Genomic DNA, 25,209 nt, shown 5'->3' with positions numbered 1-25,209 from the left:
AAAAGAGACTACTCTCAGTACTGGCTTGTATTGGCAGAAATCAGCTGAAGAAGTAATCCTGCCAGCTCAGAGTGGGATACGGGAGACCTCTTCCTGAGGGATACTAGAATTCCTTCCTAGTTCTGTTGATTGGGATTGAATTTTTAACTACATCTCAAACCTGATGGCTATTAGTTGAACTAGAGGTTGTAGCAATTGCACAGTTCATTCAAAAGTTTTTGAATCTCTGAAACTTGAATGGAAAGGAAATATCACTGATCAGTCACCTCCTTTCCATCTTTTCCACACATATATGGAGCCATTAGCTCAACTACTCTGGAGAGAATTTTGGTGCTATATACTTAAAGTCATCAAACTGTTTATACCCTTTGATCCTGTAATTCTATTACTAGACACATACTCCAAAGAAATTAGAGAAAAGGGGAAAATACTTATATGTATAAAAATATTCACAATAGCTCTTTTTATTGTACAAAATAAATGAAAATTAAAGAGGTGCCCATAGTTGGGAATGGCTGAACAAATTATGATACATGTATGGAATTATAATAAGGAAGATTTGTATAAAGTGATCAAGAATAAAATAAGTAGTGCCAGAACAAATTAAATGAGGGTCAAAACAATTTTTAACCCTCCCCTCCCAACAATTTAGAAAGACATTAAAACTTGGACTATTGTTTTGTATTATTAATGTATTGCTTGGCCAAAAGGATGGAACATTGCATCCATTCTTTCTCCCTAAGAGATTCCTTTCAACTGGATTCAATTGTAGGGGAATCTCACCATCTGAAACAGTTACTTAATCTGGGGTCTGTCAACTTGTTTTTAAAGCATTTTGATAACTATTTGATTATAATTGGTTTCTTTTGTAATTCTTTGAATTTAATTTTATACAATTAAAAATTATACTGAGAAAAGATCTATGAGCATAATTAGACTGCAAAAAATGTCCATGATATGAGAAAGATTAAAAACCTTTAACCTAGAAAAAGCATAAGACTCCTTTTCTCACACTCATCATGTCTTCTACTCTGCTTTCATTATTCAGAGCATAAGTTTTGACTCATGGTTAAAGTCTCCCCAAAGAGAAGTAGAAAAGTACTCATTGTACTACATAAATCAGATGTGGGACAGGAATTTATTTTCTACACACAAAAGGAATGTTAAAGGGAACACAAGACTTATAGTATGCATTGACAAAACTTAAGCAATCAGTAATATTTATGATATATTAATATGTAGATGTTAATATATGTATAACCTTTCCAGTTGTCCTGATCTCTGTCTGGCCACTGTTCCCAGATGGCCCTGGAGGGGAAGGTGAGCCAGGTGACTTTGCCCAGCCCTCCCTCCCCTAAATCCGATTCACTTGTGTATTATGGCATCACCTCCCTGATATCGAGAAAAAAAAAAGACAAACAATGACATTACTACCATTATAATCTCTCAGGAGACTGATGCTTGAGGGGCTACCTGGTAGGCACACCACCTTAGTTCTACACTATTGTCCGCACAACTCCTGGTCCATGTCTCCTAAACAGAAGTAGCCAAGGGCACAGTGGGGGATGTTGGTTCTGGATTCCAATGACAAGGTCAAACCTCACCCCAGATAGCTGTGTCTCACCCAGCTTAGCCGTGTAACCCTGGGGAAGCCACTTAAATCCTGTCTTAGTTTCCTCATCTGAGAAAAGAGGATGATAATAATAGAACCTGCCTCTCAAGGTTGTCGTGAGGATCAAATGAGATCACTATAAAATGTTTAGAACAGCTTCTGGTACCTAGTAGGTGCTATATAAATGCTACTGTTGTGGTTGTTGTTGTTGTTATTATTATTATTATTATCACTTTCATTAATCTAGGCAAGGGTTGGTCCCCCATACTGCTTGTGATCATTTTCTTTCATGAACAAACTCCCCTTATCACCCTTTGGTTCTATCCAATGGACCCAGAATTTCTTGAATTCACAAGATCACTGCCTCATTTTAAGAATGATGTTTGATTACCTAGTCAGGAAAGAGAAAGCAAAAAACCCAGAATCAGGCTCATCTATGCAGAAAATTGGCTTTAGTTTCTTGCTCGTGGCTGCATAATGACTTGGGTGGGGGGTGGGCAAGCTGTCCTTCCCCACCCCCCCTCCTCTGACTTCTCTTGGAAGTCTTATGAAAAGCAGTTACCACCACAGGAGCTGAAGAACGAATTAGCCAGAAGCTCTCTCTTTTTTAAACTGACAAAGTAAACTTCCTCCCCCTGTTACTGCCAAGTTCACCTGGAAATTATCTTTTCGTACTAAATCTCTAGGATATTTTTTTGGGGAGGGCACCATCATGTGCCTAGAAGCGCTTGTTTGCTCATTATCATCCAAAATTCTATGTTTGTCATCCATTGCTGGAAGTGAGGTCATTTTTACACGTATACCATGGGCTAGCCACATTAGAGATGCAGGGACCTATCATGACGCTGGACAACCATCATGAAACGTGTTTTTCACCTCTTGACAGAGAAGTGATGGGCTGGAGGTGAAGAATGAGATATGTGTTTTTGGTTACGGCCAGCATGAGAACCTGCTTTGTTTATTTGTAAGAAAAGGATTAACTTTAAAAAAAATTAGAAGAGGAGAGTATTAATGGGAATGGGGACTAATGATAGTGAATGCCCCAAAGAAGAAATGAAAAAAGAGTATACATGAAACATTTTAAAAATACACAGAAGAGAAGAGAAGGGAATTCAAAAAGAGACATAAATGAGCAAGATGGCTTAGGAGCTAGCATGTTAAATTTACTATATATTTAAAAAATAAGAGGTACATAATTGAGACTTGTGTTTTTATATACACTCTTCTTTTTCTTATTTGTATATGGAATTGTTAATGTTTGTTGATATTTGTCAAGATCAAAATTAAGAATAATCAAATCTATGGAGCCTAGATTAAAGCAGTTTTTTATATTTAACATTGTGGAATTGCTGAAGAAGAAAAGTTAGGAGAGCTATATCTTCATTAACATTATTGCCAATCACTATTCATTTAAATCTCGTTTAGCCACTTCTTTAATAAATGAGAATGGAATTTTTTTACATATTAAGAGGTATGGTGGCAGACTAGGACTAAAGTGTATATATTATTTTTTGCAATTCTTCTCTACTTTCATTTTAGAGTGAAAATATCATATGGAAGAAATGAGATATTATACTAGTATGTCTGGTATATATATAAGTACAGAAGAGTGCAAATCAAGGGAATAATTAATGTGGGCCAAAATTTGTCAGAAATCACTTAATTCATGGGGGTTGTCCATTCTCAAAAAGAACCAAAATGACATCATTATGTTGGAGTCAAAGTATAGTAGCAAAGCTTGGAAGGCTCTACCACAGGTTGGACACAAATAATCCACCTGAAAATTTGGAGCTGATCGCTTTAAATTTGTACATCTCACATTTTTTTTGTACTTCTGCAATTTTGCTTTGCACATAGAACACAATGCCTTCTTTGATGCAGACATGCCATGTTACCTATTTGATTGCCAGTATGTCCCATATCACCCAATTATTCCAAAATTTTTCAGAAAAACCTTGAGTCCTTGTATTACTTCTGACTTTCATGTGAACATTTGCCTCATGAGTTATATAAATACATATATTTTTATGTATCTATGTAGTCTTTTAATATATGTATTATTATATATATATATTATGTATATATATAGTATCTTTTAGACAAATGGATGTTTGGTATTTGAAAATCTTGGCTAGCCCATTGGAAGTTTGCTCTCTGTGGTAGAGTTTGAATGCTAGGTAGTTTAACTCAAGAAAGTACCTCAGGGTCCAGTACCTTCTCATTCCAGGTAATCTCCATAATCTTCCTGAGATGGTTAAAATGGAAGTATTCCAGTTTTCTAGCATGGCCCCAGGTTTCACAGGCGTAGGGCAGTGAGGTCAGCATAATGACTCTATGGACCTTCAGTTTGATAGCAGCCTATTCCTCTTCTTTCTCATACTTTTCTTTGAAACCTTCCAAACACTGAGTTACCTCTGGTAATGCATGTAGAAACCTCATCCTCTATGTGTATGTCTTTGAAAAGTATACTGACAAGGTAAATGAAGTTATCCTCAATATTCAATATTTTGCTGTAACTGATGGTTCTATATATGGAGGGTGCGGTAGTGAGTGGTGGAGAATCTAGATTTCCTTTTTAATTGTTAGGCCAAAAATTAGCAAAAACAATAGAGAACTGATCCACACTTTGTTGCATCTCCACTTCAGAGGCTTCTCTGAAAAAACAGTCATCTGTAAACAAAAAATCATGCCTCATTAGTGCGGTAGCTGACTTTGATTTCATTTTCATCCTCATTGAAAGTTCTGACAACACTGCTGAAAACATGTTAAAAAGAATGGAAGCAAGTCCACTGTTTCACTCCACTGGTGCTACATGGAACACCTGGTGTACAATACTGATGAACTTCTCCAGGCAATTTGCCCAGAAAACTTAATTAGTATTGTACTATGCAAAGAGCATTGAATTTGGAGTCTGAAGAAATGTGCTGTCTCCCCAAAGACTATTAGACAGACTTCTTACAATTTCTTACCTGAATATAATCCTTGAACATACATGGTTTGTGTTTTTACAAAAAGATCTCATTGGTTTATTTTTTTAACTTGTGCCACAACTCAATTTTTATTGCTGAAAAAAAAGATATTTTTAAATATGATTCCTTACTAGTGACATCCTGAAATGCATATTTGCCTTGTGATGGAAAACATTTCTTCTACCTGCTCTTTTTTTGGAAGTTGAAAAAAATCCTCAAAGATCACCCCTAACGTTTAGAAAACATTAAAAATCTTTTCCTTGTGTTTCATTTCACTTTTCTACCTGGAGATTTGAAAAACATCCTTGGTTCCAGAGACCACAAAATTTAATTATTTTTCCTCTTTAAGGAACCTGTTGATCTACTGATACTCCTATTTGGCTTTTTGGGAGGAGAAAGATGATCACAATCTGTTAGACTTTTCCATTTCCTTCTTGGATAACTTGGCCATATCTTCCTGGGGAGGAATAGCACTGTTTCTACTGGTTCTACTCAACTGTAACTTTCAGATTAATCATTTCTGAAGAAACCTTTGAGGCTACCTGGAGAGCAATGTGGTGCTTTCATTAACAACTTGCTTCCCTTGCTTTGTGACAAATTTAGGGGTTCTTATGTCAATCTTTTCTGGTTTGGGGGGAAAATAATGAAGTGTTCTGGCAATCCTTTGACAGCAAAAGTTTCTGTATAAGCTTTCTAAAGTGTGGTGTACAAGTTTTTCATTTGTTGTTACTTGGTCTCTATCTTCTTACAAGCACATTTTTCCTTGTTTTTTACTGATGGCTGGCATCACTTGAAGGAATCTCAATCCTTGTTTTTGTTTTGTTTTGTTTTCATTCTTTTGGATGTCTGTTTCATCTTTTTTATTTGGCTCTTAGAAGTCATATGCTACTTCAGGTCCTGAACCCTTTTTTCTTTTACATGCTCTCTTTGAGCTATTTTTTAAAAGTATTTTATTTTTTTCCAAATACACACAAAGATAGTTTTCAGCATTCATTTTTGTTCTTTTTTTATCACAGCTTTTTATTTACAAGATATATATATGCATGGGTAATTTTTCAGCATTGACAATTGCAAAACCTTTTGTTCCAATTTTTCCTCTCCTTCCCTTCCCCTCTCCCTCAGATGGCAGATAGACCAGTACATGTTAAATATGTTAAATACAATATATGTATACATATCCATACAGTTATTTTGCTGCACAAGAAGAATTGGACTTTGAAATAACAGCATTCATTTTTGTAAGACTTTGTGTTCCAAATTTTCTCCATCCTTCCCTTAGTTCTCCCTTCTCCCAAACAGCAAGCAATCTGATAAAATATGTACAATCTTTTAAAACATATTTTCATATTTGTCATGTTGTGCAAGAAAAATTAGACTAAAAGAGAAAAAAACGATCAAGAAAAAAGCAAACACACACAAAAAGTTGACGCACATTTAATCATCCAGTTCTCTCTCTAGATGTGGATGGCATTTTCTATCCCAATCTATTGGAATTGCCTTGAATCACCACATTGTTGAGAAGAGCCAACTCCATCACAGTTGATCATCACATAATCTTGTTTCTTTGTACAATGTTTTCCTGGTTTGAGTTGTTTTGAGTTTTTAAGGGGATAGCTATATTAGACATATCTATCTCATATGAAAATGAATAATCAGTACTCATATTCCTCCATTTATTCATCTCCTTTCTCTTTGTAGTTCTTGATCTGTTTTTCTCAGAATTCATATCTGTCTCAATGTTCTGCTTTTCACCTTTCCACCCTTTCTGTCTTTGTAATTTTGATTTTGACAAATAAATCTTTTGCTGAATCCTGTTTTTGTTCCATTTTTTTTATGCTGAGGAAGGCCACCTTGAGGGAATATGCCTTCGGCAAGACTCTGGAACTTCCTGACCAATTTGTAGAGGTGCTTACTATTAAAAGAAGGAATGCTTTGCCTACTGGCCCTATCAACAATTTCCTCATAGTTAAACTTAAGGACAAGCCTGATGTGTTCCCTTGCCATTACTCTTTTGCTTTTCATTTATCTTCACTTGAGGAGGAATCCTTACCTTTTTTTTAACCTTTCTTTTGTTTTCTAGGTAATTTTAAAGATGGAGTATCATCTAATTTAATTTCTAACACTTCACTGTCCTCTTGTTTGGTATTTAATCTTCTTATTAAATTTTCAATGGCAAAAGGAGCTTGTTCCAAAATTGCTTCAAAAATACCTCTCTAAAAAGTAGAATTCTTTGTTCTGGGTGCAGTTTTGCAGGATGGAATAACAAACTTCACTGTAGGCTCTTCTGCTCCTTCTTTAGTCAGTTCTTCCAGGTGTATATCAATAAAGTGAAACTTTACTCCATAAGGTGCAGGATTGTCTGGGTACAAAACTTATTTCATTAGGATATCCAGAATAAGTTTAACCTGACTTTCCTCTCTCCCATTTCTTTTTAGTCAGTTGAAAGACTGGTTCAGAAGCAGGTACGTTAGCATGTAGAACTTATCTGAGTGCAATCTGTCTATTCCAATCCACTCACAGTTCATGGTTTACCAAGAAATCTGAACAAATAGCTGCTGGGTTTCTGTATCCTGAAAAACTTGAATGAACTGGAAAATTGTATTTCTTTCTGTAGGAGATATTGTCCTTCAACCACACAGAGCAGAAAAGCCCTTTTCATATTTTTAGCAATTCCTTGTGACTGAAACAATGTGAGGTGGCTCCCATCTTGGCGTGGAGGTATCTCCTGAGCTTCCTCACTTCAGTCTCTGATTGTTTTCTCATTGCCAGCCAGCTTCTGGTTAGTCACATTTCTGAAGGAAGTTTCAGGTCTAGAGACATGATGGCAAATAACTCATGGGATGCTAGGGAGATAAGGCGCAATGAAAGGGTCTCATTGGTTTAAAAGAAAACTCCGATCAAATGTAGCAATTGCATAGGATTCCAAATATCTTAGCACGGCATTCAAGGCTCACCACATTCTTTTTCTAACTGACCTTTCCTGACAGACATCTCATACCATCTGTCTTCACTCACAGTGACTCATTATTTCCCATGTCCTGAGCTTTTCTGCCTGTGTGCCTTTACTAGCGCCATTCTCTCTCTATCCCTCCCTCCATTTGTTTCTGTTGACATTCTGTCCAACCTTCCAGACTACTTCCTCCATGACATCTTCGATCTTTCAAGCTAGAAGTATCTCTTTCCCACTCTGAGTTCTCAGAGCATTTTCTCTCATTTAATTTTCCCAGATTGTTAAGCATTCTTTCCCTCACTAGGTCACAAATTTCTTGATGGCAGGGACAATATCATTTTCATTTTTGCATCTTTGCCTCATAGTCTCATGTACATGGTAGGTATTGAGTAAATGTGGATATATATGAATGAATAGAAAAGAATGGAAGGAAAAGATGAGTATCTGCCAACTTTTTCCTGTCTAGTAACTTTACTTTCCATCTGCTGCTACTTAACTCCAAGTACTTATAATGGCTACCCATAGTTCTATAGGGAACTGCTCCTTCCATAATCCATTCCACCTCAAATCTTCCCATACTGTAACTTATTGTTGCAAAAGAAGTGAACACAGAGCCGACAGGTTTAAATTTGTACTTTTGAATAGAGGGAAGGAGATTCTACTTTATTTCACCTGTAAAAAAATATCCCATGTGGGGAAAAAGAGAAATTATGCTGGTAAATGTGGGTTTTATACATAGAGAAGAATGCAAAGCAAGGGAGTGATCAATGTGGGGTGAGACTTTAAAAATGGAAAACATCTGCATTGATATGAATTATTTTGGATATGAAGCTTCAATTAGCTGAAAATATTTTATTCATAAGAGTAACACATTTATTTAACATTTTATAGTATACAAAGTTCTTTCCTTACAACCGTGTCAGATAATGAAGGTATTGTCATTTCATGTAACACAATGAGTAAATTAAGATTCCTCAGGTTAAATGATTTGTCCCTACTCATGACTAATAAATATCAAAACTAGAATTCAGATTCAAGTCTTTGGATATCAAGACCAGTACTTTTCTTCACATGTTGTCTGTACATTTTCAAATACCCTCTTTGTGTAAAAGCATTATAGCACTATGCCAGGTATTTAGAGGGATAGAAAGATAAACAAATGAGGGACCCTGCCCTCAAGAAACTGATAGTTTTGTTGAATATATGGGAGCCTTAGTGTTCCCATATCTGTGGAACTTGATGTTCCACAGACACTAAATTCCACCTTCCATCTACATGTTTATAGTGGACGTCTTCCGTACCCACTACCTTTTAGAATCCCTCATTTCCTATAAGATTCAATGAAGTATTACCTTTTACATAGAACCTTTCTTGATCTCAATTGCTTCTAATGTCCTGTCTCCCAAAACTATCTGGTATTTATTTTATACATATTCTGCACACATTTATATTCTTATCTTTTATTTTTACATTAGAATGTAAGGTTCTTGAGGGCAGATATTATTTCACTTTTGCCTTTGTTCCCTGCTCTTTGGCACAGTATATATTAAGTGCTTAATCAATGATTGTTGACTGATTGATTCTATATATTTGCATCTATGGATCTACTTGAGTTTTGCCTCCAGTCGTTCAGATCATAACCTACCTATGCCCCTCTGTTTATCCTATGGTACTCTTCTCTTATGTCTTCCATAGGTCATCTACCAGTGCTGCAGAGGGAGGTTGGGTTAAGCTTCCTCTTGATCAAAGTTTTTTAAACTGTGGGTTGTGACTCTGTTTGGAGTCATGTAACTGAATGTGGAGGTCACAAAATTATGATTTATTATCAGTAAATGTTTGATTTGTATACCTATTTTATATATTATTTAGCCAATCATGTAAAAATTTCTTGGGCAAAAAGGTGTTGAAAGTGGAAAAAGTTTGAGGACTATCCATCAGTAACTTCTTATTCTTACTGTGGAGCTGGTTCAATTTCTTTCTCCTTCTTGCTGCCCCTCCTGAGTCATACATCTCTCTAAAGACATTCTTTTACTCCACTTTTCTTTTTTCATAAGATCCTTTTTATTATGAACTTAAAAATCATCAATGAACACAAACATTGCAATATACAAAAAGGAACAAGATTTTATTAGAAGCTGTGGACTTCTATTGAATATATTTGTAATGTTTGGAATACTTCATGGAAATCCATGAAACAAAGATGAGACATGTATACATACAAATGTAAATAATTATATAAGACCACATATGATTAGATGCCAAATGAATGACATAGGCCACATTTTACTATAGCTACTTCCTTTTCTGGATGAGAATCAGAATTTCATTTTAACTTATCTAAACAAAGATGAGCTTAAATATTTGATACAATCATGGTATAATCATAAAAACACATGTACACATACTAAGTTATCTTGAGGCCCATACTGTCTCAAGAAATGGTCTCCAATCTTTCCCAGAGAAAGGTGTACTCTTCATTTTCCAGGATATTGCCACTACAAATCAGGGAACAAATGACAGGGAGGAGAATGATGAGTGAGAACCATCAGTGGGAATCAGGTTTAAGGAGACCATAAATGTGACTCTGCAATGGACTAAATATGAGTTTGAGTCAAGACCACCCAATTGAGGGAAACTTGCTTTAAGGAAAGACCTCTGCTACTAATGGAAGGAGAGACTAAGGGAGAAAAAATAATTTCAGAGAATAGAATGTATTAATTTCCACCTATTCTGATTCTCTTGTATTCCTACTAATTTTTTCTATTAATTGATTCAACTTTACTATGATGGTCCCAGGGAGAGCTCATCATCATGGAGGCTGCATCAGTTTTGGTACTCACACCTAATAAGTACCTTAATAAGTCCCTCTGATCAAAGGCCTAGAGGGAAGAGAAAAAAACCTCCTCCCCCAAACCAGGGGCTCAGAGGGCACAACCATTTCTACCAGCATCATGCCCCTGTATTGGGTACATTTCTCCCTGCTTCCCACTCCTTTTCAGCTTCCTTTTGTGTGATGTCTTTCCCCATTAAATTGTCAGCTATGTGATTATCAAACAGTGTGTGGCATATAAGAGGTACTTCACAAGTGTTTGAATTGAAATGAGTTAAGCTTATAAACCTGGGAAAAATGGTGATATTATCGTCAGTAGTATTAAGAGCAGCATATTTGAGAGAAGATCATTTTCCTTCTAGATGTGCTACATTTCCGCTGCCACTGGAATTCACCTTATTATTTTTCTAGGCAGTAGAGTAGGAACCAGGTTATATGAAGAGACAGAAGATGAGTGAGGAGGATTGGTGCTGCTGGTAAAGATTGTTTGGACAAACCTCATAAGGGATAGGAATAAGGGTCCAAATTCTGCAGTTGGTACTGGCAAGGAAAAGGGCCATTTTGCCCTCAGAGACTAAATCAGAAGTTAAGAGAGAATGTAGGGGATTTTTGAGCTGAAGAATAGGGCAAAAGATATAACTCATGACTGATGGCCTTGATTTTCTCAGAATGTAGAAAGCAAGATCTTTTGAAAAGATGGGGATAGGGAATAGTGTAGAGGGATGTGGAGAAAAGTAGGGGAAGATTGGGAGCAACTACTGTGCAGAGCATGATAATCAATTGGAGAAGAAGAAAAAGATTACTATGTAGAGAAGGCTCAGTTGAGATTAGATAACATTAATTTTTATTTCCTTGATTCATTTTATCAATGGTACAACAGATAGTCTCAATATTCCTTCTCTCTCACAAAGCTCATTTCCTGAAAACAGTAAAACATAATCTTCTAGGAGTGTTATTGGGATTGATACACTTTTAGTTCACCAATTATTAACAGAAAGGAAGGATGTGTGCCTCTAACTTTGATAATGAAACATTAATGCTTATATTTTACTTGCATTTTGTTGAAGATGATGACTGAAGACCAAGTTATAAAGAATGCCCATTTTTTAGACTGTGACATATAGTTTGAAAGACAAACTCTAAAACTTGTTTATCAGTTTATACATACATATATGTAAATATAGATAGATAGATATACATCATCTGGACTGGACATGGGAATTCTCAAATTTCTCTCTGAAATAAAGGCCCATATTCTAAAATCTTTTGAAAATGAATTGTACTTTTATTCTGACTTGAACTAACATCAAATAAAATAAGCATTTCCATATAAAGAAGAATAGAAAAAAAAAGATTGTACATAAAACTGACTATATTGCATACAACTTGATTTTCTTTTTAAATAAATAATAAGTTCAAAAGATACTTTGCAAAGCTGTCTTGTTAGTCTCTGATTTTTCTTTGGAAAAGCCCATATTTTAATACCATCATTTTTTTTTCGGGTGGTAATAGAGGACAAGTTACTTAACCTATTTGCCTCAGTTTCTTCATCTGTAAAATGAGCTTCAGAAGGAAATGACAAACTACTCCAGAATCTTTACCAAGAAAACCCAAATAGGGTCACAAAGAATTGAAAACAATTGAAAGCAACTGAATAACAAAAACAACAATTGGAAAGGTGCATGGTGAGTATGAGCAGACATCAACACATTACAAATGTGTTGATTACCAATATGGAATTGTGCAAGGGAAGTGGAGTGAAGGATGCACTCAAAGAAGTGGAAAGAAACATTTTCTGGTCACATAATGAGAGTTTAGGATCAATGGGTCTGTGAATACTGTTGGTACTCCATGGAAACTGTTCGTATTCCTACAGTATCAAAAGAATATAAGGAAAGCATCTCTACTCTCAGCATATTTGGTATGGTCCAGTGGAGAATTCTTTGGAAGACCTGGATTAAAGTCACATAGGATGGGCAGACATATATGAATTTCATTTGGCCCCATTAGAGAGAATATGTACATCAATGAAGTTATAGATTCATTGTAGGATTGGAATAATTGCTTTTTATTTTTTGTTATTGTTTTTGTCTTGTTGTTACTCTGCTTTCTTGAGTCTCCATCACTTTGTGCAAGTTTCCTCATATTTTCTTAATTTTGTCATTATTTCCAGCATAATTAGATCAATTATGTTCTTCAAGCCCAATTTGTTTAATCATTCCCTTTATTATATGTATTAATAAATCAAAAAACATTTCTCAAGTGTTTATTATGTTGTAGTTACTGGGTTAAGTATTCAGGGTACAATGAAAGAAAACAAAAGAAACAAACAGTTCTTCCTTTAAGATTTCAAACTTTTTGTTATCCCAAACAATGCTACTATAAATCTCTTTGTATGTGTGGGTTGTTCCTTTCTATCACTTATCTCCATGGGGTAAAATCCCAATAGTCAGATTTGTATCATGAGATTGTACAATTCAGCAACTTTTTATGCACAATTCCAAATTGAGAGAGTATGAATTTGTAATGGACCTAGTCAGAATAGTTGCCAGACTTCCTTTAGTCAGTGGCATTTAGCAACCCAGGAGTAAGGGCAGGAAAAGCAGATGGGTGGAATGACCCAGGGCCTGAGCATCAACCTAGTGTGGGAAGCTGAAAGACAAAGTGGGAAGTGACTGAAGGACAGAAGGCAGTGAACTGGTCAACTATTACATCAAGTTTATCGAGGCAGAAAAGTGAAACTGGAACAGAGATCATGAAAATGGCAGGTGTAGAAGGACCAGAAATAATTTTGAGGACAAAGAGTAGATTTGGGGAAAAGCTCTAGGTAAAGGGAGTCATGTAATAATTAAGATTTTTTAAAAAACTACAACATGTCTGACATAAATCTCTCTTTGAAAATTTCAGATGAGAGGAACTCATTATATCCCAAGGTAGCACATTCATCTCTTCCTATATTAATTAGAAGCAAGTTGCTTCTGTATGACTTTGCAACTCCCACTGATGTCACTATAACTTGTCTTTATTGTCTTCTTGTCATTTCTTATTGCTTATCCTAATACTATATCCTATTATCATAAACTTATAATATCTACCTCAATGATTTTTGTCAGCCATTTTAGACCTATTGTCTCTTTCATATCCTTGAATTCTAGTTGGACTTTGAGACTTGGTTCCCTTCAAGCTAAATTTGAAGTACTCTTTTAACATAGGTGCTGCTGAATCAAATGCCCCAAGGTTCAGACTGAATAAAAACTGGTTGATCTTGAATTTGTTCATATTATAGATTCTCACAAATTATAAACGTTAATTTTTGGAAACTAGAAGTTTAAATTTATGTGCTATTTATAGAATGTATCTAATACATGGGAAGAAAAAAATAACTTCTTCTGATTGGCTACATTACAGCTTTACTTTTTGCAAAAGAATAATTTAAAATGTTAGACTTACCTGAGGATAGCAAAACTATTGCAACACTAGAAAATAAGAGAAAACCTAAAGGTTGTTATTTGGGAATATTTTTACCATCTTCTTATCTGCTGATATTACCTCTATCTATGGACAAGGGCATTATTCAGACTACAAAATGTTGTTGCAGAAGAGATTTCATAAGAAATTTGATCCATTTCAACTCCTTTTAAAACATGAAGTATCAATATTTAATGCTGTTTATACCTAGAATTCTATTAAATATCCAATATTAAGGAGGACTCTCAGGAAATTGTAGCCTGGTGTTATCCTTGCAGAAATATGTTCTTATGATGATGGTGATAAAGAAAAAATTTATAGCACTGGAGTAAGTTATTTCCAAAATAAACTAGCTCAGTTTCTTGACATAAAATAACAATAACTTACATTTATATGGTGGTTTAAGTTTTGCAAAAAGCTTTAACCATATAAAATAATAGTTTATATTTATAAAGCACTTTAAGGTTTGCAAAAAGCCTTATCTTATTTGATCTTCACAACAATTCTGTAATGTAAGTGCTTTTTCCTCCTAGATGAAGACACTGAGGTAGAAGGAGGCTAAGCACGTGGTGAGAGTCATTATCTATTAAGTTCCTGGGACAGTTATAAGCCTATATCTACTGCAATAGTAGTATAGTAAACAAATACTACATTTTAATCAATTAGCAAGCATTTATTAAACACATACTGTACTATGCCAGGTACTATTCTAGGTGTTGAGGATATAGAGATTAAAAAAGCCCAGACAGTTTCTGCTCTGATATTTATATTCAGTTATGGAGAAGGCATAAATACATCCAAGTAAATACATTTGTGATGTTAATACAAGGGAGTTGTCTGAAGAGGAAATTAGGATATCAAAATATAGATAAAGGAAGAATAAGGTGAAGCTGACAGTGGAAGTTAATTTGATCCACAGTACCAGTGATGCAGGAAGAAGAATGTTGTCATTGCTACTGACAAATCAAAGAATCTTCTTAATAACAGCAAAGAAGATTTACAGGCAATTAGGAAAAGTAATTTGGAAAAATTCACCAACTTTTTCCCAAATCAGTTCCTTCTTGCAAAATACCCTCTTCCCCCCATTTTTGCCAGGAGTCTCATTCAATCACATAGCTTTCCCACTTAAGGGTCATCTTTGACTTCATCATTATTATATATATTTTTTGTCAGCCAACAGGCTACCTTTTCTTTCTAATATAAAATTACTTGGCCTTGCATCTTTGTAGGAAAAGTGCCATAACTTATTCAGCCATTTTCCAACTGGTGGATATCCACTCAGTTTCCAGTTTCTTGCTACTACAAAAAGGACTACTATAAATATTTTTGTATATGTAGGTTTCTTTCCCTCCTTTATGATCTTTTTGGGATACAGGCCCAGTAGAGACACTGATGGATGAAAGGATATACACAGTTTGATAGCCCTTTGGGCACAGTGCCAAATTGTTCTCCCAGAATGGTTGGATCAGTTCACAATTCCACCAACAATGCATCAGTGTCCCAGTTTTTCCACATCCCCACCAACATTTGTCATTTTTTTCTGTTATCTTAGCCAATCAGAGAGGTGTGTAGTGATACCTCAGAGTTGTCTTAATTTGCATTTCTCTGATCAATAGTGATTTGGAGCACCTTTTCATAATGACTACAAATGGTTTCAATTTCTTTATCTGAAAATTATCTGTTCATATCCTTTAACCATTTATTAATTAGAGAATGGCTTGAATTCTTATAAATTTGAGCCAGTTCTCTATATATTTTAGAAATGAGGCCTTTGTTAGAATCCTTGAATGTAAAAATGTTTCCCAGTTTATTGCTTCCCTTCTAATCTTGTCTGCATTAGTTTTGTTTGTACAAAACCCGTTTAACTTAATATAATCAAAATTATCTATTTTGTATTCAGTAATGAACTCCAGTTCTTTTCTGGTTACAAATTCCTTTCTCAGAGGTAAACTATCCTTTGTTCTTCTAATCTGCTTATAATGTCCCTCTTTATGTCAATATATTATCTAAAAGAGTCTTTGAAAGTAATAAAATATAATATAATTTGTTTTTAATGAAGTGATACATTAAAAAAATCTTGAAAATCAATACATTCAATTAAATTCTCCTAGGGACTTAATAATTCATAGATGCCTGAACTTGTTTACATCTGGAGGACATCTTCTGGTGTTACCGTTTTTCCCAGTGATTTATCTATTTATGTTCAAGGTCTTTTGAGTTTTTTCCTGAAATTTTTGACAATTTCATTCTTTTCTCCTGACCCTCTCCTCCACATTTTCCATATTGCTCACTTTCTGACTCTTATTCTTCTTTTTGTGGTTTCCTTTGCGACTGGATCTTAAAGCATCTTAGCCTCCCATGTTAGTAACAGGTGGCACCTGCTTAGGCCTTTGCCAAAAGTGACTTTCAACTAGTCAGAATTGGTCCCAGCTGGATTCTCGGCTCTTTCTTTCAGTCTTGGGTGAAGCACTGAATAATTTCTCGCAAAGATACATGCACAGTAACCTGTCCTGCTCCCTCTATTCTGTAGTTCTTTGGTCTGGCATTTACAATTAAGAGCTTTGCAGCTCTGGTTATAGGATTATGATACTTTGCAGGCTTTGGTACATAATTTCTGTTCTGGAGAGGTCTGTGAGGTTGTGGGGAATCAGAGAAAATATTTAGTTCTCCATCTTGTTGCTCACATTAGCTACCTGCATTTAAATACATTTCAATACATAAAGTATATTCATTCATTTCATTTAATTATTTATTTTCCCCCAATTACATGCAAAACAATTTTTAACATTTGTTTTTAAAACTCTGAGTTCCAGATTCTGTCCCTTCTTCCCTCCTTTGTCCCCACATTGAGAAGGCACACGTGAAGTTATGCAAAACATTTCCATAAAAGTCAGGTTGCAAAAGAAAACATATATCTCTGTCCCCCCTAAAAAAAAACCTCAAGAAAAATAAAGTTTAAAAAAGTATGCTTTAATCTGTATTCAGACACATTATTTCTTTCTCTGAATATGGATAGCATTTTCCATCATAAATCCCTCAGAGTAGTCTTGGATCATTGTATTGCTGAGAATAGCACAGCTGATCATCTCACAATATTGCTATTACTTTGTACATGGTACATTTCACTTTGCATGAGCTCTTGAAGTCTTTTCAGATTCTTTTGAAAGCATACTGCTCATCATTTCTTACAGAACAAAAGTATTCCATAATAATTACAATCCACAATTTATCCAGTCATTCCCTAATTGAGGGGCATCCCCTCAATTTTCAATTCTTTGCCCTGAAAAAAAGAGTTGCTATAAATATTTTTTGATATATACAGGTCCTTAAAAAAGTCTCTTTTGGAATATATACCTCACAGTGGTATTGTTAGGTTAAAGAGTATGCATGGTTTTATAAGCCTTTGGGCATAGTTCCAAATTGTTTTATGGTAGAATCAGTTCAAAATGACACTATTAATACATTAATGTATTCCCACATTCTCTCCCACATTCTCTCCAATATTTGTCATTTTTCTTTTCTGGCCCTTTAGCCAATTTAATAGGTATGAGGTAGTATTTCAGAATTGTTTTGATTTGCATTTCTCCAATCAATAGTGAGACTATTTTTAAAAATATGGATATAAATAGCTTGATTAGTTCATTTGAAAACTGTTCCTTTCTTTTAATTACTTATCAGTTTGGTAATGCCTCTTATTTTTTTTTTTTTATAAATTTGATTCAGTTCTCTATACATTTGAGAAATGAGGCCTTCATCAGAGAAATTTGCTTCAAAATCTGACTTCTCTTTTCTACAATATACAGTCCTTTCTTTCACTCTCTTCCCTTCTCATATTCTTTTTCTTTCTTTCTATTTTCTTGCATGGTAAGATAGATTTCTATACCCAATTGAGTGTGTATATTATTTCCTCTTTGAGCCAATTCTGATGAGACTAAAATTCACTTATTCTCCCTCTCTTTTCCTATAAAAGCGTTTTCTTGCCTTTTTTTATAGCAAATTATTTACCCTATTCCACCTTTTCCTTTTCCTTTCCTCCAGTACATCTCTTTCGCTCTGTAATTTAAAAAAAATATTATCCATTCATATTCAACTCGGGCCTGTGGCCTCTGTCTTTATATACTCCTAATAATGAGAAAGTTCTTATGAGTTACAAATATCATTCTCTCATGTAGGAATGTAAACAGATTAATCTTGTTAAGTCTCTTATGAGTTCCTTTTCCTCATTACCCCCTAAAGTTTCTTCTGAGTCAAATTTTCTATTTAGTTCTGGTCTTTTCATCACAAATACTTGAAAATCCTGTTTCACTGAATGTCCACCTTTCTCCTTGAAGGATTATATTCTTTTGCTGTGTAGGTAATTCTTGGTTGTAATCCTAACTTCATTGCTCTCTGGAATATCATATTCCAAGTCCTCTGACCCTTTAATATAGAAACTGCTAAATTTCATGTTATTCTGTATAGGGCTCCACCACACTTGAATTGTTCCTTTCTAGATGCTTGCAATATTTTCTCTTTGACCTGGGAGTTCTGGAATTTGGCTATAATATCTCTGGGGGTTTTCATCTTGGGATATCTTTCAGGAGGTGATAGATGGATTTTTTTCAATTTCTATTTTACCTTCTGGTTCTAGAATATAAGGACAGTTTTTCCTAATAATTTCTTGAAAGATGGTGTCCAGACTCTTTTTTATGAACATAGCTTTCAGGTAGACCAATAATTTTAAAATTATTTCTCTTAAATTAATTTTGGTTTAGTTTTATTGTTTACTGATTTCTCATAAAGTCATTAGCTTTCATTTGCTCAATTCTAATTTTTACAGAATGAGCTTTTTTATCTCCTTTTTCATTTGGTCAATTTTGCTTTTCAAGGTTTTCTCATTGTCTTTTTGTACTTCCTTTTGCATCACTCTCATTTCTCTTCCCAATTTTTCTTCCATTTTTATTCAAATCTCTTTTGAGCATTTCTAAGACCTGAGACCAATTCTTATTTTTCTTGAGGCAGGAGCTTTGACTTTGTTATCGTCTTCTGAGTGTGTGTTTTGATCTTCCTTGTCACCATAGTAACTTTCTAAGGTCTGAATTTTTTTTACCTGTTGTTTGCTCATTTCCCCTTGATTTTGTTTTCATTCTTTGTTAAATTAGGGCTCTGTTTCCAGGGTAGAGAGTGTCCAATGTCTCAAGCTTCAAGGGTTTTTGTGCACCTATTTTCAGAGATCCTTCTTGGGATCTCCAAGTTTTCAGCTTTTCCAAGGGGATAAGATCCAAGGAGAGGTGTGTTTATTCCTGGCTTGTGCTCTGGTCTGAGTGACCATAAATTCTCTTTTCTGCCCTGGAACTGTGAGGAAGGTCCCAGCTCCACACTAGCTGTAATTACGTTCTAGTGAGCTAGTGTTGCTCCTTGCCCTGAGACTATGAGCCAGATCTTGTCTGGAATATGGCAAAGCAACAGTCTTGCCTCGTTGCTGGCAAAGAGACCCTTGTATATCCTTCTGATCAGATGTTAGCCCCCCTTATTTTCTGTGGGCTAAGAACTCTGAAAGTCTGCTGCCACTTCTGGTGCTACTGCTGCCCCCCCACCTACTCTATTCAGAGACCCCAAGACTCAGTTCCTTTGGCCCTCTCACCCCAGTGCAACAAACCTTTCTGGCCGAACTTCTAAGTTGACTTTGGTGTCTATGGGCTGAGAGGTCTGGAAACTGCCATTGCTGTCTCTGCTTCAGAGGCCTTGAGGTTGGCTCCTGATTTGCTGGGGCTGGGGCTATGCTGGTACAACCTGGGCAAACTATGCTCACTCTTGCCCTGGTGCAACAGACTTTTCCTGCTGACCCCTTCTAAGTTGTCTCTGGCTGGAAAATTGTTTTGCTCCATCTATTTGTGGGTTCTGATGCTTCAAAATTTGTTTAGAGTCATTATTTAAAGGTGTTTGGAAGGGTTTAGGGTAGCACTCCAGAAAGTCCCCGTTTTTATTCCATCATCTTGGCTCTGCCTCCCATAAAGTATATTTTTAGTCATTCCCCCTAAGTTTCCACCACATTTCTCTCTCTCTCTCTCTCTCTCTCTCTCTCTCTCTCTCTCTCTCTCTCTCTCTCTTTTGGCTATCCTCATAATTGATAGAAAATTCTAAAAAAATTTTTTTTTCTCATTTTATCCATTTTTGGTTTATTCTATTCTTCCCCCACCCCAACAACAAAGTCACAGTATAACATAGATGGGGCAATTCACTAGGAACTTGGAGCATTTTGATCTTCACAGAATGGCTTTCATTTCTGGAACAGTATAGTAATTCAAACAGCAAAACTTCACAGCATATGAAAGAAAACAACAAATGGTGGTAGATTTGGGAGTACCAGGGGATAAGGCTAGATGAGGCTAGATGTGAAGAAAGAAGAAGAAGAAGAAGAAGAAGAAGGAGCAGAAGGAGGAGGAGAGGAGAAGGAGGAGGAGAGAAGGAAGGAGATATAAGAGAAGAGGCGTGAGGTAGCCAATTAAGGGGTTTATAAACTGAAAGGGGAAAAAAAGGGAGATACAGTGAACACACAGATTTATCAAGCCTGCTACCATTGACAGGAGAAGGGAAAAAAGAGAGGAATGACAGAAGAGGGGACTAGCAATTTACAAGAGACAATATCCAGATAATAAAAAGACAGAAGTAAAACTTTTGGTCTTAACATATCTATATGCAAATATATAATCCATAGCTAATACAAAGGAATATATAGATCTTAATTTTTTTAAAAAAATCAAATTTTACCTTAAAATTATTATTAAAATTTTGTGAAATGGAATTCTTAACAAGAATATCAGCACTGAGAAGGAAATATCTTGTTCCAAAGGAAGAGAATAGATAAAAAGGGCTGTGGGACTAGCTGCTGTTGTTGTTGTTATTGCTGTTGTTTATCCTTCATTCTTGAGAAGGACCATGACACCAGGAAGGCGGATATAAAGAAATTGTGGTTCAGTAGAAGCATGTGTTGGAGGAAGACAAAAAAGACTGGGTTTCAGATCTTGTCTCTGCCATTTACTACTGCCTGAATGGCCTTGGGCAAAGTTACTTAACTTCTCCCAGCCTCAGCTTCCTTTAATATAAAATGAGGGAATTGGATTAGATAAATTCTCAATCTATTATCCTTGTTAGGAAGGAATGTCACATGATGAGATTTTTTTGGGTAATGAAGCAATGAACCTTCCTCATTTTATACTAAAGTCTATTTCGTATGAAGTAGGGGTACAGAAAAATTCTCATATATTATTTCAAAGAAATTTATTTTATTCTGAACTTAAGAAATAAAACAAGCATTTCTATAACATAAAATAAAAAAAGATAATTGCACACAAAACTAAAAATCTATTATGTAAAACATATTATTCTTAAATGTATATCAAAGTTAAGTAACTTTTTCCTTTTTTTCTCTGCCCTCTTCCTTCCCCACCTCACCCCACTATTAGACACACATATGAATAAATGCAGTATCATTCTATACATCCTTCTGTTTATCATTTCTTTCTCTGGATACAGATAGCATTTTCTTCCATAAGTCCTTTGTAGTTAATTTGGGTATTTTTGAAAGTCAGCCTGAGTTATTTGCTCAAATTTGTCTGAAAACAACATTACTCTTCCTGTATACAATGCTTTCTTGGTTCTGTTCATTCTGCACTTCATTATTTCATTTATTCATTTATTTATTTTGAGGCAGTTGGGGTTAAGTGACTTACCCAGGGTCACACAGCCAGGAAATGTTAAGTGTCTAAAACTAGATTTGAACTCAGATCCTCCTGACTTCAGGGCTGGTGCTCTATCCACTGCACTTTAGATATAATTTCAGATTGCTCTCCAAAATGGTTGTTATTAAAGATTCTAAGTTACTTTCTTTGAAGTTTATTATTGTTAATAAGAATAATATTAAAACAAATCTTATTCTTGTTTTCCAGGTTAACTTTGGGATATACTTGATGCATGAACCTTCAGACTCATCTTCAACATATTTCCTCTCAGTGGGATCACAGTTGCTTCCTGTTTTAAAAGATACAAAAAGCTCTCTACCAAGCTCTTGAGGAGTGGTCTGACATCAAAATGATAACATCTGAGGCAACATTTGTAGGCACAAATTGAGTCTTTCCTAGTTGACTCCATGACAATTTGTAAATCATTCTCCAAAACATACTGTTAACTTGGTTCCTCAAGAAGTGCTCTTAAAAAGATTAAATGGGTTAGTCTGTTCCTACAAAGGATAGGAGCTTTTTCCTCCCCAGAATAACACCCCAGTGATATCCAGAATAGATTTATACTGTTGGAATAGGGGAATGAGATGGAGAAGAATATTAGGCTAAAAATTCCTTGTAATTTGAGATTACAAATGAGATTATTGCACTATTTTGAAACAAGCAGAATTAATTTATATTTTTGCTAATATTGCACATTGTGGTATTTTCTTGCTTTATAATTTCAGGGCTCTTTCTTTTACCATTATGTCCTTTTTATCAAAGAGAGTATTTAAGTATTATCCTGGGTTGAGATGATAAGAAGATGGCCTTGGTCCTTTTTCTATGTCCTTCATTTCAGACAGACGTGTGTCCACTGGAACCGGGGATGATCAACAGCCAAATTCTTAGCTTCACAGTAACAAGCAGAGAAGTTCAACTCAGAACATTATGTTTTTGTTTAGTCCCCCAGTGAGTCTAGTAAACAAATCAAAGAAGGATTCTTTTATTACTTTCCTTATTCTTTGCTGTATTCCAAATCTGTCACATTCCTTTTATGTCTGCGTCCCTGCTGTAGTCATACAAAGGGCTATAGGTCCTGCCCAAAGGAAGAAGAACCATTTTCCTCTCCTGCATATTGACATACAGACTGATTCTACTGACCAGAGAAAACACAGTCATCTGGTCTAAAACCATCAGTAATTCCCTCTATGACATCTCTGGGATATGGCTTATGCAATCTTTACTTAAATACTCACACTTTGCAAGGAATGAAACTTGTTCCTTTGTAGGACAGATCTGTTATTTAGAAAATTATTATCTGAATTATGTCCAAGGCAAATTCTTCTTTGACTTATATTGACCATTGGTGAACACAACTTAGTCATACTAGTCTTTCCCATGTCTAAAACATTCTATACCTACTGGATAAATATTCCCAAAACTATTTTCAGCATGTTACTCCCCTCCTCAAGAACTCACAATGACTTCCTATTTTCTATCAAACTCCTGTACTTTTTGGTTTTAAAGAAACTTTTTAATCAGATTCAATTTGTTGACTTTTGAAAATTGTAATTAAATATTTAACAGACAAAATTACATTCAAATCTTGGCCATATAGAGCCTTCCCTTCTATGAGTACACTTCAATCTTCTCTCTACATATCTTATATCTGAACATACACTGTATATGTACTTATGTATCTTGTATCTATCTAAGTACATAAAAGTTATCTTCTCACTTTAGAATGTTAAAAAACATCCCCTGGGGAAGCTAGATTGTGCAGTGAACAGAGCACTAGTCCAGGGGACGTGAGTTCAAATGTGCCCTCAGACACTTTACACTTCTTAGCTGTGTGACCCTGGGCAAGTCACTTAACCCCAATTGCCTTAGGAAAAAAAATCCTCAACATTAAATATAGTACCTGGCATAAAGTAAGTGCTTAATAAATGTTTATTCATTAATTCTATTGCAGTGAATATGGATATGTCTTTGTCAGATAATTAGCTTGGTCCACTGAAGCCAAAGTCATGGATTTGATTATTAGCCTATTAGCTTTAAACAGAAGAAACCATTCCTTAGTTATGAAGTACCTCTTCTCTTTTATCAGATATGTCACAAATATTTGTTAGACTAAGTGAAAAGGGCCTGTGTTACAAAAAGTGGGTCAGCAGTTTTATACATTAAGAACAACACATTTATATTTTTTCCACATTCATTATAGACATTTCAATGACCCACTTTATTGTATTTTTTAAAAGCTTAAATTTAAAAATCTTGCTTGTATAATAATCTTAATAATAATAATAATCTTGTATAATCTTTTATTGTATAATAAAAGATAATTTCTCCAAAATGTCCATTTTCCCTGTAATGCAGTCTTTTTATTGTTCTTTGCAAAAGGGTTTAAAATTAATTTGTTTTCTATTTCATGAAATAGCCAAAAAATTATACTAATAGCAAAATAATTGTAATCTCTATAGCCGACAAAGATCTCTCACAATAATGCCATGGGATAGATAGTACAAACACTAATACTTCCATTTTAAAGTTCAGGAAACTGAGGTACAGAAAAGTTGAGCTTCATTCACATTTATAATGCCAGTAAATGTTGGTAAGAATCTTACTAACTCTTAATTTTAAGAAAATTTCCCAAAGCTGTAATTCCTTTCATTTTACTAGTTAATACTTTTGCGAGTAAGATTTCCTAGGGAGAACTTTACAATAGGAGACCTAAGTCAATACTACTTGTACAAATTAAATCCAATGTCATCTGAAACACCAAAATTTTAATACATGGAGAGCCATTTTTCATATATGATAAGTTGACTTCTGCCATTTAAGTCTTTCATGCTGAGACCCAGCCTAATTATTGACCAGGGAATGGCAGTGAAGGTAGAGAATTAGAGTATATCAATTAGCATGGACATATTTCTGTTGACAGATTATACAAACAATTTTTTTTGGACATTATAAAAGCAAGTGATCTTAGAGATCCAAATTGATGAGAGAGGTTCTAAAGCTTGACCAATGGATCAATACTGAGATCAGGAAATGATTTGTTCCTGTAATTCAAAGTAAGATGTCCAATAGCCATTAGCCCTAAAATAAGTTACAGAAATACATAATCTTAGAGCTAGAAAACTACCTAGCTATATCTGAAAAAAAAACCTTCATTACAGCACTCACAAGAAGCTTTTGCCTAAAAACTTTTAATTGGGGGGGGGGGGGGGAGATCCACTGCCTCCTAAGTCAGCCAATTCAAGTTTTTGAGTGCTATGATTATTAAGTAATTTTTTCCTGACTTCAAGCCTAAATTTACTTCTTGTAATTCTCATTCATTTCTATTAGTGTGGTCCTCTGATATCAAGCAGAATAAATCAACTCAGCCCCTTGCTTTTACCTTCTTACCTTCTCCCTATTGCCCCACTAATATTTCATCCTTTCCTCCAGTCTTTGATGAAGAAGTGGACCTTCTCCTTGACATAGTCACCTTATCTCTATGTACTTGATGTCTTTCAGCAGATTATTCTCTAAATCATCTTCTCTCTCATTGTAAAATTCAATCTCTCTCCATCTGCTAGTTCCTTTCCTATTGCCTCCAAATGCACTCAGTATTCCTCCATCCTTAATAAAGTCTGATGTGATCCTAACATCCTTTTAAGTTGTCCCACTGTAGCTCT

General features: G+C 35.1%; 1 protein-coding gene across 1 annotated transcript in view; it reads left to right on the top strand.

Annotated features, from left to right (window-relative positions):
* MOCOS (molybdenum cofactor sulfurase) overlaps window positions 1–23,404 on the top strand; it is a 101,311-nt gene extending 77,907 nt beyond the window's left edge. The window contains exon 15 of the mRNA XM_031946056.1: window positions 21,758–23,404. Coding sequence (XP_031801916.1) covers window positions 21,758–21,880 — 123 coding nt within the window. The 3' untranslated portion in view covers window positions 21,881–23,404. The remainder of the gene's footprint in view (window positions 1–21,757) is intronic.
* The last annotated feature ends 1,805 nt before the right edge of the window (window positions 23,405–25,209 follow it).

This window comes from Sarcophilus harrisii, chromosome 1 (assembly GCF_902635505.1).
Source record: "Sarcophilus harrisii chromosome 1, mSarHar1.11, whole genome shotgun sequence".
Classification (NCBI taxonomy): domain Eukaryota; kingdom Metazoa; phylum Chordata; class Mammalia; order Dasyuromorphia; family Dasyuridae; genus Sarcophilus; species Sarcophilus harrisii.
This window is presented reverse-complemented; position numbering and strand designations above follow the sequence as displayed.